Consider the following 16,527-nt stretch of genomic DNA (forward strand, 5'->3'; position numbering starts at 1 on the left):
GCTCTGCAACCTGCAGGACACGGTGCTGCTCATCTTTCAGCAGTTCTGCACACTGACAGGAGCTGTGAGTGGGTGTGGAGGGGTGGGAGGACCACACAAGAAATGACCTGTCCAGATCATTTCTGTTCTGGACACAGTGCCATCCTCTTGGTTTATCTTGATAAGCAGCTGGGTAATATTTTTTCCCCATTATAAGGTTGAATGCGTTTGCCAGTAATGCATTATGAATCCTGGGATTAAATGTGATAGCCCCTCCTTATAGCTTCTGTTATATTTAGTGCCGTAAATCAATCTTGGTGACTGAAGGAAGAGTAGTATAAATTCACCTTTCTAAAATGCCTCTTTACTTTATGTGAGCCTACAGAACTCTAAAGACTGGGCAACAGCATCCTACATGTTGTTGGTCATCTATTGCCGTTCGTTGTCCCACTATAGTAAACACACTGAAATGCAGCTGTCTTTGAAGCTTTATTGATGGGAAGGAATTTGCTCTTTGATATGTGAGATGATAGATTATTGTGTGTATTATTTCATTCTGACTTGGGAACAATTTTGAAGTCTTACATTCTTTTCTGTGAAGATATCTCATACCAGCCATTTATACAAGTGCAATATTCTTGTTTTACAAACACTGCTGAAGTTCATGAAGGAGCTATTCTTCCTCTTTCGGTGGAAGATTTTAGTTCTTGAGGGACAGCAGACTATCTGTTTAACAGTACTCACAACAGTACCCAACACAATAACTTGGGACAAGAAGGGAAGAACTGTGCACGTAGCATGAGGCAATCAGATAACTGCTGTATTACTACTGACACTGAGATCTGAAATCTAACTGGGACACTCGGTCCAGGAACCCCATTGATGCTGATGTTGCGTCAGAACAGTCTGGCACGACTTACTGGCACCTGTTCTACCCATCAGCTGAACCTCCACTTCCCCACCTGATAGAAGACATCATATTCATGTTTTAGCATCTTGTTGCAGCATTTCCTTCAGTACAAGATTAGCCCTGGCTAAAATGATCATGGAAATTTTAATCCTGAAATTCTCACTTTTATCTTCCCAGGCCATTTGTGCTTTGCTTGCAGTTGCGGATTTCCAAAAACCCCCAGAAGACTATAATAACTTCAAATTGCTGAGCAGTCCATTTGTGTCTTACCCTATTAGTTGTTTAAAAGCAGAGTGGAATATACATCCAAACAGATCATAAAGTCGTCTAAATCCTAAAAAAAAAATGTATAACCAATAAAAATGTATTTTATCTACATAATTGCAATCTCAAATCTCTGCTAGAATTGGTTGTTATCAAACATTATCATATCCTTAAACTCTTAACTGTCCTAAACATGAACTCCAACATGGCAAGAAATTTAATGCACAGATTAAAATATCTCTATCATACTGCAGAATAAAAGTCTGCAGACAACTGAATACTAAATGTACGTATTTTGTGTGGATGCTCCTATGGGAATGTCAGTAGGATGCCAGAATCCCTTCTGTGTGGCGGCAATTACATAAATATAGCTCTACATAGGAGAAATGTAATATATGTTTGCATTCAACAGTCCAATTTCTCTCATAGGTTGCATTGGCAAGTGTCTTTTCATACCGTGTTGAGGATTCAGGGTTCATTCCCTCCCATTGGTGAGTCATCAGTTGAGTTAAGTCAAATGGCTTAAAAAGCAGGATCTAAGCAGAAAAGTGTTATTTTTTTTTTCTAATTTGATGCTCATTAATGACTGTGAGTAGTCTGAGATGTATACATTGCCCCTTTGCATCTTTAGGCAGGAAATAAAGCAGAAAGAGACATAACTGTTGTATGGACCAGTACTATTTTATGTATTCAACTAGCATTCCCTGTTCAGGATCAAGAGAAAGTATTTATTTTTGCCCACTTTACAAAAGCTGAATAAAAAATCTATGACAGTAGTATTGGATGCTCCTGGTATCTTGTACATCATGAATAAAAATCCCTTTAATAAGACCTTTAAATTTTCTAATGCAAGTAAATTGTTTCTTGTTTACAGGTTGGTCTCTTGGGTAAACTTTTATAAGCAGAAACTTCATTTTCTTATTCTATACAACACGATGCCTATAATCTGTTAGTCATATAAGGTAACATTTATCTTCCCTACTAGAACTGCCATCCCCTACTTTCTAAAGCAGTAACCATATCTGATTAGCTCTACAACATACCACTAAGCATTGCTGAGGTATGAAGACAGGACCCTTAAAATGAGGTGGCTGCAGAGAAAACATGTAAAAGAAAGTCACCACCATCAGTTAACTTACAAAGAAAAAAGCCCAAACACAAGAATCAAAACAAAATAAATTGGCAACTAATTCAACTACACTGGAGGATGTGATATTTTATCATTATTTCAGCTTACGAATTGACCTTGAGGAGTTTATTACTTCACAGAAATCGTTGCAGACAGATGATATATACTTTTGCATTGTAAACTAGGCTTTTACGTAGCAGGGGAACACAAATTCCGTTGATAAAATTAATGACATTCACCAGAGGCAGACGGGAACAGTTTTATGTTCCTGTTTATGAGTGACTCCAAAGAGGTAACTCGAGTTTCTCAAAACAAACCCTTTAAAAATCATTTATGAAGGTAAAAAAATAGATGTGGGTAATCAAGGTAAAAAAATCTCCTGAGAAATAAGTGAAAGGAGTTGGTTGTTCAGTAAGCCACCCTTCCGAAAGCCTTTCCTTGGGCTGAAGAAGGGACCGTTAGACCATTTACCTTCCCCTTAGCTCCCACCACGTAATTCAGCCTGGTGCCTCTGTACGAGCCCCACTCACTTGTCTTCAACTCCACGCTTTGTACTGTTAGGCGCCGGTAGGTTAAAATGCACAAATCAGTCTTTCCCGAGCGCATCGGCACCAGCCTTCCTCAAGCCTTTTGTTGGAGAGAGCTTTCTGCGCTTTCCATCTATCTCATCTTGTGGCTCTCTTTTGAGCTGCCTTCCATCATCCAGCACTGTTTTTTAAAGGGCGGACAACACTGGACATGGGACAGCACTTCTAGTCAGATAAAAAGTGGAACGATGTAATGGGATTTCTACCTACCCCTTTCCTACTTGCACATCTGTATGTGAATATCAGCTCCCTTTTGTCCCAGCACTAGCTCACTAGGAGCTCATGTTGAATTTCTCTGAGCCCCTACATGGAGCAGCTTTCTAAGATAACTTTCCTTGGCTCTGTAGGCTGCCTTGCTCCGTCTTGCAAGTCTGACATTTTTCCTTCCTTTGACCCTATTAAAACTTACTTGTTTGAAAGAGCTGAGTTTATTAAATAATCCAGATAACTCTGTGACTGCCTTGGCCTCATTATCACTCTGGTAATATTTACTCTGTCTAAAGTTGCTGCTGGTGGTGATTTATTTACTCTTTTAAAGCTGTTTGAAATAATACTTCTCTAGATTGCTGATGAAAACACTCCCTGCAGCTCCCCAACAGAAACACCCTCATTAAATGCTAGTGCTCCTTGGACAATTTGTCTGCTTTTCATTTAGTTCTTCATCTGTTTGTGCTTTATTAATTTTGTGTTGTCCTCGCTTTTTTCTCTCTTTCTAAATCAAGTACCTACCGGAAGTCTGTTACACTCAAGCTCGTACCTCTGGCAATTTAACATGTAATCATATAAACCGAGGAAAGAAAAGATCTGTTTACCGAGACCTATTTCCTATAAAAAAACGTGAAGACTAGTGTTAGTTGTATTCTTCTCTATTCACTGAGTATTAGCTGACGACCACATCTCTTCTGCCTGTAACTGATGCCAGGCTACCCAGACTGCAGCTGCGTGTGGTGCTCCATTTGCTTCCCGAGTACGGGCCCCACTCTAACACAATTCTCCATCTCCTGAAACGTCACCACAGTGCCAACACACACAAAGATCAGCAGGTCAGAAATCTCTTCAGCCAACCCTTCTAGGACCTCCAGGCCACTCAAAACCAGAGTAATTTCACCATATGTCTTGCTAATAGAAGTTCTTTAGATGAGCCTTGAGTGTCCTCCTGTGATGCATATGCATCTCCCTGCTTGTTTCTAGATAGTGCATAGTAATAGCTATTAGGCACGTGAGCTTTTTTCCTTTTTTTCATCACTAGCAACTGTTACCTGTTTGCTCTAGCATTAAGCTTGTATTGCTGCTTAGATTACGTTTATGCATTAAGAAAAACAAAACAAACCTTTCTTCCTTTTGCCCTTGTGCTATGCACAATCTCTCTTTCTCCCCATCTTCCCCATTAATTTATCCAAGCGATCACGTCCCTTCTCGTCACTTGTTACGGCGGAGTGCTCTCTGGACGCTGCTGTCTTAGACTATCACCTTTCTTCCGAAATTAAAAGCGGTCCTGTCTTCGACTGTGCACCTGTGAGTGAGGCGAGGCTTGGGCACTTTTTCAGACCTGTGTCACAGCGAACGCAGGGCTGGGAAGGACCCCGGGAGCTGCCCTGCCCTGCCCTGCCGTGCCCCCGCGTTCCTTGCCCGCCCCTGCCGCCAGCAAAGCCCTGAACGCTGCTGCCGGCAGGGAAGCGCCTCGGAGCGGGGCGTCGGGATCGCTCCCTGCAGCTGTCACACGTTTTCCCTGTACCCTCAGAGAAGGGGTGGAAATCATTTCATGCCCGGACCAACGTTTTGGACTCGGGAGAAGGGCAGGGGTTAGGCAGGGGCTCGGGAGGTTAGCAGTCCGAGAAGGCTTGCCGGTGAAGCCCCGTCTTTCCCAGTCTCCGTATAATTAAGGGTGATTTGTCTGTCTTCTTTTTATTTACTAAAGACTCGCGCGGCCCCTGCCGTGCCCCTGCCCCGCCGCAGGGACCCGGGCAGGCAGCGGCGCGGCGGAGCGCAGCCCACCCCCCGCCCCCAACCCCCCGCCCTCCGCGGCCGGGCGGGGGCGAGGCGGCGCCCCGGGGGGGGGCGCGGCGCTGCGGCCGTGGGCCCGCGCCGACCGGCAGCCCGGCAGCATGACAGGCAGCCGCCGGGCCGCAGCCGGAGCAGCCGGCCTCCGCCAGCCGGCGGACGGTGCGGCGGGGAAGGCGGCCCCGGCGAAAAGTGAGATGGCCCCCCGGACGCAGCCGCGGCGGAGGCTGCACGCCCGGCGGGCGGCGTGATCGCCTCCCGGCGAAGCCATGGGCCAGACCTCGGTCTCCACGCTGCCCGAGCCGGCTGGCGGTGAGTAGCGGCGGACGCCGGCGGCGGGACAGCGCGGCCGGGGCGGGGGGGAAGGCTCCCGGCGGCGGGGACAGGGGAGCGCGGCGGCGGCTGGTGGGGCGGCCCGTGCTCCCCGGGGCGGGGGTGCGGTGCCCGCGCTCCCCGGGGCGCTGCCGCCGCCTGCTCCTCGGACCGCAGCGGGGGCGGCGGCGGCGGCGGCGGCGGCCGGGGAGGCGCGGCCGGTTCCCGCGCTGCCCTGCCCGGCTCGGCAGCCCGGGGGGCTTCGCCGTGCCCCCCACCGCCCCGGGGGCTTGGGGCTCCTTTTTTCCCCTTAAATAAATAAATAAGTAGGAAGGGGAGAAAAAACGGGGGAAGGAAAGGAGGTCTGGCACCTCGCCCAGCAGCGCGGCTAGTAACCCGCCCATCTGGTTGCTTTTGGCTCCAGGACGTTTTATGTGTAAGCAGACTATTGAAAATAAACAAATAGCCTACGAGTGGAACACCCCCCGCCCCCCTCCCCCAGTACAGCAGCCCTAGCTGTTCGCAACTTTTTGAAGATAGTACGAACTACTTGGGAATGCTGCTAGGATAACCCGGTGTTTTTTGCTTACTGAAAAGCAGAGCGGGTCTCTTCCCACAATAATAGGATGTAATTCTAAATTAACTCCAGCGAGTTTTGAAGTTTCCTGCGAAAATGTCGCCGCACGCATGTTTTTCCTCAATGCCTGTTTCCTTTGCATCCATTTAAAAAAATAAGCAAATCCTGTTGTAGACTTTAATTCTGAAGGCTGAACTTTATTCTTAATTTGCTTATTGCTGTTAATGTGGGAATGTCTTGTCAAATAGCGGACAACACAACAAACTTTCTTTTTCCCCCCTTTTTTTTTTCTTCACGGGTGTCTCAAAGAATAGTTTTAGTAACAACACATACATTGTCAGAAAATGTCCATTATGTTGCCAGTGGTAAAACTTCCCAGTCATGCCATCCCAGTAAAAATCTTGGAGGATTTCTTCTCCTGCCAAACACTGCATGAAAGAGAAATTTGACCGTTTCCAATAAATTTCACCATCCTGTTGAAGGTTTCGCCCAGCAGCCAGCGTGTTAGAATTATATCAAGGTAGGCGTCGGGAAACAGATGTAAGGAAACAGATGGACTGGTTAAAAGTTTCTGTTAAACTTCCGGTACAAAAATGTGTCCAAACTCTTCTGTGCAAAAGTCTACTGTGAGGATATTTTGCTGGGGAGGGGGCCCATATCTTGACTAATGATAGCTGTGGTGCCTGTCTTCCTTGGCAGAATGCTAACGGACAATAACTGGGCTGGATTTCTAGTTTTACCTAAAAAAAAGAAAAAATTTACCCTTGAATTCTTTCCTAAATGAAACTGAGATTTTCAGTCAGGAGTGATAAGAGGCAGTTATATGAAGATGTAAGTTATGGTAATGCTACCTCAATATTGCCAAGTAAATTCTGGTTATCACCATTTTAAGAGCACTGCACTTGTGATGAGATGCTGGTAGTGCCTCTGGGAGGTTTCACAGAAGAGCAATCCCACTGCACTTTGTAGCCCTGTTGAAAATGCTGGGAGAGTATATCCTCAAAAAGAAACCACAGGGGCAGGCAGGTTTCTGGGTGGCATGGATTCTTGGGGTGCAGTCATTTGTTTTCTCTGGTCTGCTGCGCTGGTATGGTCTGAATGCTTAATATGTTGCAAAGTTTGGGAGGCCCCGTCCAGCTCTGATCAGGGCAGCAAAATGACTTCCGTCAGTTCCGGTTCAGACTGGTTGCCCCTTAAGCAAGTAGTCCCAAAACCTTCATTGATTTTGGCATGCTAGCCAACTACAAGCCATTTAAGTCTTTGACAGCTGCGAGAGATTAGAGTTGAAGGAGATCCCTGTGTTGCACACGCAGGGGCTACAAATCTGTTTTAGTGCTAAGGAATCAATAGTGCATTCAGATCCCCAGCAAGCCACACAAAAGCAGCTGTGAGAAGTTACTCGCCTGTTAGCTCCCTTTTTTTTCCCCAGCCATGCCAGCCTGCGAGGGCTCAGATCTTGCCCCTGATCCCTGCTGTGCCCCAGGAGGGTTCAGAGGGGCTGTCGGCTGGGCGCAGGGCAGGGCACCACTAGGAAATCACCATGGGGCCTTCGGGTGGACTGATAACGGTGAACGTGGTTTGATGTAGAAAATTGAAATAAAAGATTTTCCTGAAAGTCACAGAGTGTTAGAAGAGATAAAATATATGCATAATACAACACTCAGTATGGACCCCAGCCAATGTCCTGCGTTTTTTTTAAAGATTTACTTTAAATGAAAGATTTTACTCTTGGAAGGGAAAACATATACTGAAGTACTTCACAGACCAAGGTTCTAGTGGCACTTTCCCATTGGGTTAAGTGCAAGACTGAGGCCTAACCATAAAACTCAAAGTCCTTCTCGACTGGGCAAATGTAGACTCATATCAGATGGATTAGATTGCCTATAAAGAGAGGAAGAATCAGATTTTCATGCCCCATTGGAACTTTCTTTAGTAGCAGTGCTCTTTCACTGGAGTTTGCCATCAGCTGCGGGTGAGTGGGTGTTGAAGTATTTTGGACAGGGGGTCAGGGCTTTAATGATCTCCCATAACTATGAGCAGTAGATGGGCAGCAAAGCAGGTCTTTGCTGCCTGTGGACACCCACCAGGCAATCCTTTGCTCCTTCTCCTCCTTGGTTCCAGTTTTTCAGTCATTTAGATAAATTTTCTAAAGCTTGTTTGTTATTTGTCATGGTTAGCAAATGTGAACAAACAGTGATAGCAAGAGGGGCTTGGGAAGACAGTATAGAGAGTATAGGTATGAGGAAAAGGAGGAGTGCATGTTGTCCTTGTTCATCTTCCTTCCTCTTCTGTGATTTTTCCACACCTGGCAGGACTTGATTAACGTGCTCTCTCCCCATTCATTGGCTGGAGTTCAGTGCTTCTGGGGGTTATCAGCCATCATGTGCAAAGCCTATCACTTTTGCTTTCTGACCTACAGCTTATCAAAGGGCAGCAGAGCTGTGGACTTATTTTCAGTCATTTTTTTCTTGTTGGATTTGTTCTTGAGTAGTTCAGCACCAGTCACAGTACTGGGGAAACAGCCAGGTCCTCAAGTGGAAGCATGATCGGCATATTGGGAACGTAACACTTAAAAGCAGACCTAGTTAGGTGGCAGAAGATTTTTGTTGTTTCTTGAATAGTGGTGCCTTGTCGAGAATGAAACTTGCAGTAAAAACAGACATACCAGTGTTCCTAGGACGTGGTCAGGCAGTTCAGCACAGTCTGTGGAGCACAGCAGAGGGTACGTGGAGGGGAAGGACAAGCTGCAAAGGGAAGGTCTCAGGAACCTCTTGCCCCGGTGGTCAGGGTGCTCAGCGGGGCCAGTTGAAGATGGGGTTCAGATCCCTGTGCTGACCTGCAGTGCCAAGTACGTAATCCATGGGCCTGTTTGCTCTGAGGTGGGTGGGAGTTCCTCTTGTTGTATATGTTTTACAGAAACAGAGCACAAATTGTCAGGCTTGCGTTTCATCCTATTACAGACGCAAAGTTTTTTCAAGGACATGAAAGTGTACTTCGACAGCACAGGAAGATTATTTCCCACCCAGCTCCCCCCATGAGATGAAAGCAGTCACTGGTAGGATCCTGTTGTTTGTTGACCTTGGCACTCGGTGAAATGATTCTCATAGGTCAGAAGTGAGCATGTTTCTCAGACTGCTCTTTTTTATCTCTCTTGGCTTTATGGGATTTCCTGTTCATTGACAAGGAAACAGCAGCTTCACCTGTGTGTGTGCAGAGGAACTGTAATTGCCTTAACTCAGCAACCTTATCTTAATCCTGAAATGAAATGGAAAGCTAATATTTGTTTCAGCAGCTCTAGGTGTTGGTAAACAAACTAATTGGTTATCAGTGCAGCAATTTCAGGACTTGTCTAGGAAGAGAAGTTACTCCAGTAGTGCTCTTTGGTTGTAGCTACTTCTGAGCATTACTGAGGGTGCTGTTCTGGAGCAAGCACTTCTGTTCCTGAGGAGCTGGACATGGAGGTACTCAGCCGTAGACTTAAATTCGCATCCTGACTCAATCCACTACAAATCTGAATGTGCCGACAAGCCCTTACAGTAGTAATTCTTAATGAGGAAAAAAATGAAGTTGGTTTTTCTCCTCAAGCTTCTCATCCTTTCAAAAGTGGAAGAGCGTTGACATCATTGCACTTTCCAGGAGGGCATCTCAAACCATTTACAGGGGCGGTGAGCTACTCGCAACACACCTGTTAGCTGGTCATTTCAGTTATTGGTGCACTTGAAGGAGTGGAAAGCAGAGATACTGAGCTGAAATGTCAAGTCCCATTTGATGTGAAGCCTTAAATGACTTGTCCACAGCCACAAAGGATGTTCTGGGCAGGGACCCGCATCTGCCTTATTTTTTTCCAAGGTTTAAATTGGTTGGGGGTTTTGAGGCTGAACGCTCGTAATACTGCACTGGGAATCCTGCTCCTTTTTTTCCCTTCTTTATGCTTTTGTAAGTTATGGAAGAATTATAAGTACAATGTAAAGGGAACTCTGTTTTCAGTTGCTGCTAAATTTACATCCAAAGCTTTTCAGTTTTTGTGGATCTTGAGCAGGGGAAACTCTTTCCTCATCCTACCAGTGTTGTCAGATGGGGCTACAATTGGGACAGCTCCAGAGTTCGGGTTAATTAAGTAGGCAATTTGCCCCAAACTTTGGGCTGATGGAATGAATGTTTTTGATACCTGGTCAAAGGCATAAAAAGCCCATGTTTTCAGACAGAATGGGTAGCCACAAATTTGCGTGCTACTATTGGGAACTGCAAGAGCTCTTTTAAAAAGTTGGTCCTTGTGTGTCTTGAGCTGAAATATCAAAAGTAGTAGCAACTGCTGAAAGTGTAGGTCTTGGCACCCAAAACCATGATTCTGATTTGTGCTGTTGGTGAAGGTCCAAGTGTGAGCAAGTGGTATGAATCACTATTTATAGAGAAAAAATTGTACAGACTTTTAAATATAACGTGTATAAAATATAAATGTATTTTCGTGCTCACGGGTGCTGCCATATACTCTGTAATCTGCCAGAGCAAAACCGTGCCCCCGCTGCCATAGCGGTTGCTGCTGGTTGGCCCAGACCGAGCTCCTCAGCTGCAGCAATAACTCACTGCAGAGGAGGTTGCAATCTGAGCCTTTGCGAAGGGGCATGGCTGAGAGCAGAGATCTTGTAAGGACACGGAGGACCAGCCACACCACAGGAACCGCGTGTCAACCACAGGAACACAAGTACGTGAAAATAAAGGCCTAGTGCTCAAAGGTCCCAGGTCGGTGTCTCACCTCTTCTCACTCTGAGGCTGCCTCGAGGATGACCAGGAATTCTCCCTCATTTAGCTGCCAGGGTACGTGACCTTTTATGTCAGGCATGCTGGCTGAGATGCCTTCATGCGCTGACGTTTGGTAGCCACTAATCACCTGTTCGCAGTGTTAATCATCAGCTTCCTCATGTGCCACGAGGAGAAGGAGAGCTGGCTCCCGGGAGGTCAGCGCGGGCAGGGCGGCAGAGCCCCGCCGGCTGACAGGGTTTGTGTAGGGTTGTCTTCTCAGATGACCACCCCATTACTTCCCCCAGATGAAAAGCTCACAGGAGACCTTGTTTCCTCCTGTGCTAAGCCCCACCGACAACTGATCCCGCTCCCTTGGATCTCAGCCACCCTGTGGATCAGTTGTCCTTCCTTCCTAGATCCTCAGCTTTCTTACTGCTCCTGGGTGATATTGGCTTGTCCTTAGGTGGTGTTTTCTGTCACAGATTTCAAAACACTTTCCATTCCATTTTATAATATTCCTTGATTTAAATGGGAAAACTGAGCAGGACAGCACCTAAGACACAGCCGGGAGGAAACCAAAGAGCTCCCAAGTCCTCATCAGTGTTTGAGCCATATCACAGTCCTGCCTATTAAAAGCAGAAAAGACTTGGACATTTATATCTTTCTTTATATCTATTTACCTACTTGAAGTTGTCCTTTATTCATTTTGGACACTGATGCTTTTTGAGATTTAAAAAATGAAGACACAGTAACATTGCTGAAAAATAATTCTGAATCACTGCTGGGTTTGGATTTATTTTTCACTTTAGTTTATGGTTTTAAAACATAATGTGGTGATTAAAAAAACTAGAGTGCACTTAATGCCTTGGGTCAATCACTGATGGATTTTTAAAAGATACTTCTGCGAACAGCCTGCTTCCAGAACTTAGGTCTGCCCATTGTATTTAAATTTTAACAGTGAGTAGAAAAATATTTCTGATCCACAGAAATACCCCAACCAGCTGCCATTCAGTCCCATATGAAGAAGTCATTTCTGAAGTGTCCGTTCATTGCCTTCTGTAGTTGACATAAGGGGGATTCCCGATCCTGTGCTTTTTCTGATAGGAAAGGATTTTCATTGGAGTAGGTCTGGGCAGAAAAAAAGAGAGAAGGTTTGCTGGTGATGATAAAATGTCTCTAATAACAGGCAGGGGTGGCTCTGGTCTGGTTTGCCCCTGGCAGATCCCAGAGAGCGAGGCGGGCTGCTGGTGCCCCAGCTGAGACAGCAGCCAGGCCGTAGGTGTGTGTTGGGGAAGGAGGCAGTTCGCTTTTGCCTGTGTCCCCGAGTGGACAGAATTCAGTTTTTGCTAATGCTGCTGAGAAGCCTTCAGTCAGGTCTGGTTTCAAGGCACATAAAGATACTGATGTTAAAAATATGTGCAAAACCAGAGAAGGAGGAGAAGGAAAATATGAGTCCAAACCATCAGCAGGGAAGGTAGGCAGACGGTGAGCTTTTTTTATTTATTTATTTTATGCCCCCCAAACAAAATCAAAGGCAAGGAATGAAATTGAGTCATTTATATCCCCCTCTTAGGTGAACTCGACAACCCCTAGAGTGTCAACTCTATTTTGGGGCAAATGTAAAATTACAGTGGGGCTCCAGAGTGTGCTATTTCCTGTAGTGTTGTATGACAGAAATGGTTCAGTAGGAACTAGGTAGGAAGGTCACTGTGAACATCCAGGTGATGCCGGATGTGAAGATGGACTGTTTTCTCTTCTCGCTGTCTCTGACCAGAGTCACATGGGTAACAGTGCTGGGCATCCTCCCTTTTGGGTTTGGTTTTTTTCCCCCGTTTTGTTCTGGATTTAAATATTACGGTATGTGAATCAATTTAACCTTGCCTATTTGTAGTCCACAGAGTGGTTTGGACTAACAATCTGCACAGACAATGCAATTACCTCTGTCCATCATATGGAGGCTTGTTATTAGGAAATCTGATTTAAGACTTGAGTCTCTTGCAGGCTTTATACAAGGTCACTGCATAGGAATTAATTTTTTCTGTCCCTGCCTTGGTTTTCAGGCACTTGGAAATAAAGTCTCTGTCAAAAGTGAAAGTCTTATTTACCTTTGTGTTCTCTCACTGCTTTCAACAGCTGTGATGATCAGTGTATGTGGGAAAAAAAACTAGGGAGAAATGAGGATCTAGGTTGCTCCATCATTGTATGGAAGTCTAGGGTATGCTGTCAGGTTGCATGCAAGAAAAATGAGAAAAAAATGTGAACATAATGACTTGCTGTCCATTTTGTATTGATAAAGGGTTAACTAAGTGTGTGTTGGATAATACTCTTCTATATATTACTACAAAACTGTGATAACACTTTGTTACTTGGCAGATTGGAGATTAGTACAGAATCCCGTGTCAATGATAGCTTTGTGAAAATGAAGTTTTATATGAAATGATGTAAACAGCAAGGGGTATGTTGCCTTTTTTTTTTCTCTGATTCCTGCTTTGGTTTCATATGAATTAGAGTGATGTTCTGTCGAGCAGAGTTAGACTGTGATACAGCTGTCCTAACATTTGAAACTGTGTGAGCAAAACCAGTTCTGTTCCCAAAGATCAGCCTGCATCCCTCACCCCTGAGAATGTGCTTTTTTCATTAGTGTTGCAGGATGTCTTCACTCTGACCAGCTGCCCAAACCATCAGCAAATCCTAGTTGTGTAGATGGACCATCCTCATTTCAGTGTTATTTAATCCTTTCTGTATTTTGTGGATCTGAATGTTTTAATGTGTTGGCCAGTAAAAGTCCAAGAATGGTGGAGAGACCTTAGATGCTGGTTGAGCTTTTAAGCCTGGGGTATTACTGCTCTGTGCAAACAAATCACATAGTTTATAGTCTAGAAACGATTAATGAAAAATACGGACAATCTCTAATGTTTATTGATTTAAGCTAACTAGGTAATTTGCACAATTAGAATAAACTGTGATAGACCATGAAACTCGATGTTTTCACTGTGATCATATAATTTACATTTTCAACTTAAACCATTGCTGACAAGACTTAAAGGCTCACGGGGACTCTTTCAGGCTTAAGAATTTTTGTTTAATGCTTGAAGCTTCAGCTCAGAAAATTAACTCTTGACTGGGGATTTGTCACCCCTGATTGTATTTCTGGGGTTTGCAACCCTGAACTTTGTTGATGCGCACTAAAATTATTGTCATTTCGCTTGACCTTTTCTGCTGAAGAAGGCAGGGCTCTTCTCTTTGCCTTCTACCTGCATGGCTGCAGAGCAAGGGCAGGCAACAGAAACCAATTCGGATCCCAACTTCTGTTTGGTTGCCAGCTGAACTAGGTAAAATAGCACTTGTCATGAGTGAAATTGGGTCTGAATGCCCAGGAAACTTCACAGGAGGGCACCTTAGCACTGGAGAGGATGGCCCGTTAAAGAAACGAACCACAGCAATGGGAGCTGGGCTTTGCACTCCAGCTCAGCCCGCTGCAGTCAGGTGCACCAGTGATCTTCCTTCTCAAACCAGGCACTGGGAAGCCAGTGCCATGTGCCAGCGCCCGTGTCTGCATCCTCAGCAAACTGCAGTCTCTGCTGATGTGTCCCAGATACCAGTGTAAGTCAGGGTGTGCTATTGCACAGAGGCCAAAAGGCATAGCAGTTCATGGAAGAGTCACAATGCTGTAGCCCTAGGTGTGACGGTCTGACAAATTATAGTCAATGTCTCAAACATTCGTTAAAGAACTTTGGTGGAGAAAACAGCCTCTGTAAAAATGCTGGAGTTTTGTGAACAGGACAATGTGGCCGGAAGAGAGGGCCCCACGGAGGGTGGGACCGCACTTCTCCAAAGCCGCAATTCCTTATCTTAAGTGACAAGGAGAAGGAGCACAGCATATGTGCCTGGAGGAGGAGGCCCCACGGAAGATGGGACTGTCCTTCTATCTTAAGTGGTCATGCCAGCAGAAAAAGAGAGGCAACTCCGCAATGAACCCCCCCCCCCCCCCGCCAAAGCTCACCGACTGATTCCAGAGAACCCTGGGAATGGGACTGCGCATGTCGAGACCATCGACTAACACACTATAAAAGAAGGGAGAACGAGCTCTCAGTGCGCACCCTACGGAACTGGATCTCTACGCTGGCTGGACCAATGCTGGACCCAGGACTGGTGAAACCTTTTCTTCTCTCCTTCTTTCTTTCTTTCTTTCTTTCTTTCTTTCTTTCTTTCTTTCTCTCTTCTCTCTCTCCCTCTTTTCCTTCTCTCTTTTCCACAGTCCCTACACCTCATCCTTTTAAACATAAACCGTTGACCAAGTGTGAGACTAGGAGTGGATCTAGCCGCCCCTGGGCTCCTCTTTGAGAAGGAGTCCAGAAAGCAAGGGGGTCTGCTCTGAACCTCGTGACTCAACAGGAGGGCTCTCCTTCTGATACAGTTTCATGTTCCTTTTTCCATTTCTTTTTCTACACCTCCCTTCTCTTCTCAAACAGCAGCTTAATGACATGTTGCAAGGTTCATATTGATAAGTTCACGTGTACTTGGGCAAGGTTAGCTAGGCTGAATAAATGTTGATTGTTGTTTGAACTCCCCTGGTGTCGTTTCACCTTAATTCCGACAAAGGAAATCCACGAACCTGAGTTGCTCCAACTTTGGGACGCGACACTAGGTTACATCCGTCTGTGCCCCAAGTCAGTTTTTGCAGAAACTGTAGGGAGCAAGATGCCTGAGATATACTCATTCCTAGCCAGCATTTGCCCATAAGGCCCTGGTAAGCCTCAGTGTGGCTTGTAGATCTCCCACCACTACTAAGGGAGTCACAGAGATTTGTAATACTCGGGCACCAAACCAGTGAAGTTCACCAGTGCAGCAGCATCCTGAGTTAAAAATGTGGTGTGGCTGTGAATAGTGAGGGATGGTCCAGTTTGTGACTTGCTCTTCTTGCTTATAACCCCCAGAGATCAACTTACCTGAAGCATTTATGTCATAACAAGCAATATAAAGTCACCCAGGCTGAAAACTAATCTCCTGTGGGCTTTTTTCTTCTCTTTTTTCCCCCAGATACTGGATGAGTCAACAAAGAAATGACACTTCCATTGCGTGCTTATGAAACACAGATTCAGTGGGATAGTGTCAAGCAGTTTGACTCACGTAACCACTTAAAGTTGTTGTAAGCTGGTGGGAAATGATTTTTAGATACTAGCTGTCTTTACAAGGAGGAAAAAACCCCAAACAGTTCATTGCCAAGAAATTGGGCATGTTTAAATTATACATATATAATGTGTTATAATTTATTTCATTGGTAATAATTCAAAACCGGCTGTGCATTTCCTTTCCTGTAAATTCATTCAATATGTCCGAAGATTACTGGTTTGTTTCTTGGAGTTTTATAGATTTATTGCATTTCTGAGGGGAAGGAAGTGTTGGTTTTGGCACGGATGCCAAGTATATTCTTGTTCTGAAAATGTGAAGCAGTGTTCTAGTGCACTGCTAATCTGGCCTCTTTTATGTTGATACAGAGAAGGGTGTAGTGGTTTTCTTGTCCTGCACATTATACCACCATGCATGGTTCTCCTCTGCCAACGAATTGTTCAACTGATGATTGACAAAAAGAAGGAAAATATTAGTATTAATAATTAGTATTAAAAAACTGTACGTGATTTAAAACAATTGCACTAATTGCAGAGTAGTCCCCGTGCTTAAATTCTTGAAATGAAAAGTTTTAGAAGGCTGGTCTGACTCTTATAAGAAGATACCAGATGCGATTTCTTGGGTAGAAGATGCTATTGTTTCTTGCTTGAATATTGCTGCTTTTGATACATGGAAATAGGGTATAGAAGAAATATATAAGACATGATGGTGAGACATGAAAGAGACTGTGTCTGTGCAAGGGAGTGAACAATAAAATGGACCACTAAGACTGTGGATAAAGCCAGCTTGTCAAGAGCTGGACAAGGACCAAGCAGAAATGAAAAATGGTCTATACTTCAGTTGGAGGAGAAATTCATAGAGAGTAGCAGAACATGAGCCAGCATGAGAAAGAGTGAGA

At 45.0% G+C, this 16,527-nt stretch overlaps 1 protein-coding gene across 3 annotated transcripts in view; it reads left to right on the plus strand.

Moving 5' to 3' along the window:
- PHACTR2 (phosphatase and actin regulator 2) overlaps positions 1 to 16,527 on the plus strand; it is a 144,727-nt gene that overhangs the window by 54,535 nt on the left and 73,665 nt on the right. The window contains exon 1 of one of the 3 annotated variants that reach the window (XM_052784578.1): positions 4,960 to 5,182. The exons of the other annotated variants lie outside the window; for them this stretch is intronic. Within the exon in view, the coding sequence (XP_052640538.1) occupies positions 5,140 to 5,182 (43 nt within the window). The 5' untranslated portion in view covers positions 4,960 to 5,139. Of the gene's footprint in view, positions 1 to 4,959; positions 5,183 to 16,527 lie in introns of those variants that run through there. 3 annotated transcript variants of the gene reach the window in all.

This window comes from Harpia harpyja, chromosome 4 (assembly GCF_026419915.1).
Source record: "Harpia harpyja isolate bHarHar1 chromosome 4, bHarHar1 primary haplotype, whole genome shotgun sequence".
In the NCBI taxonomy this organism is placed as follows: Eukaryota; Metazoa; Chordata; class Aves; order Accipitriformes; family Accipitridae; genus Harpia; species Harpia harpyja.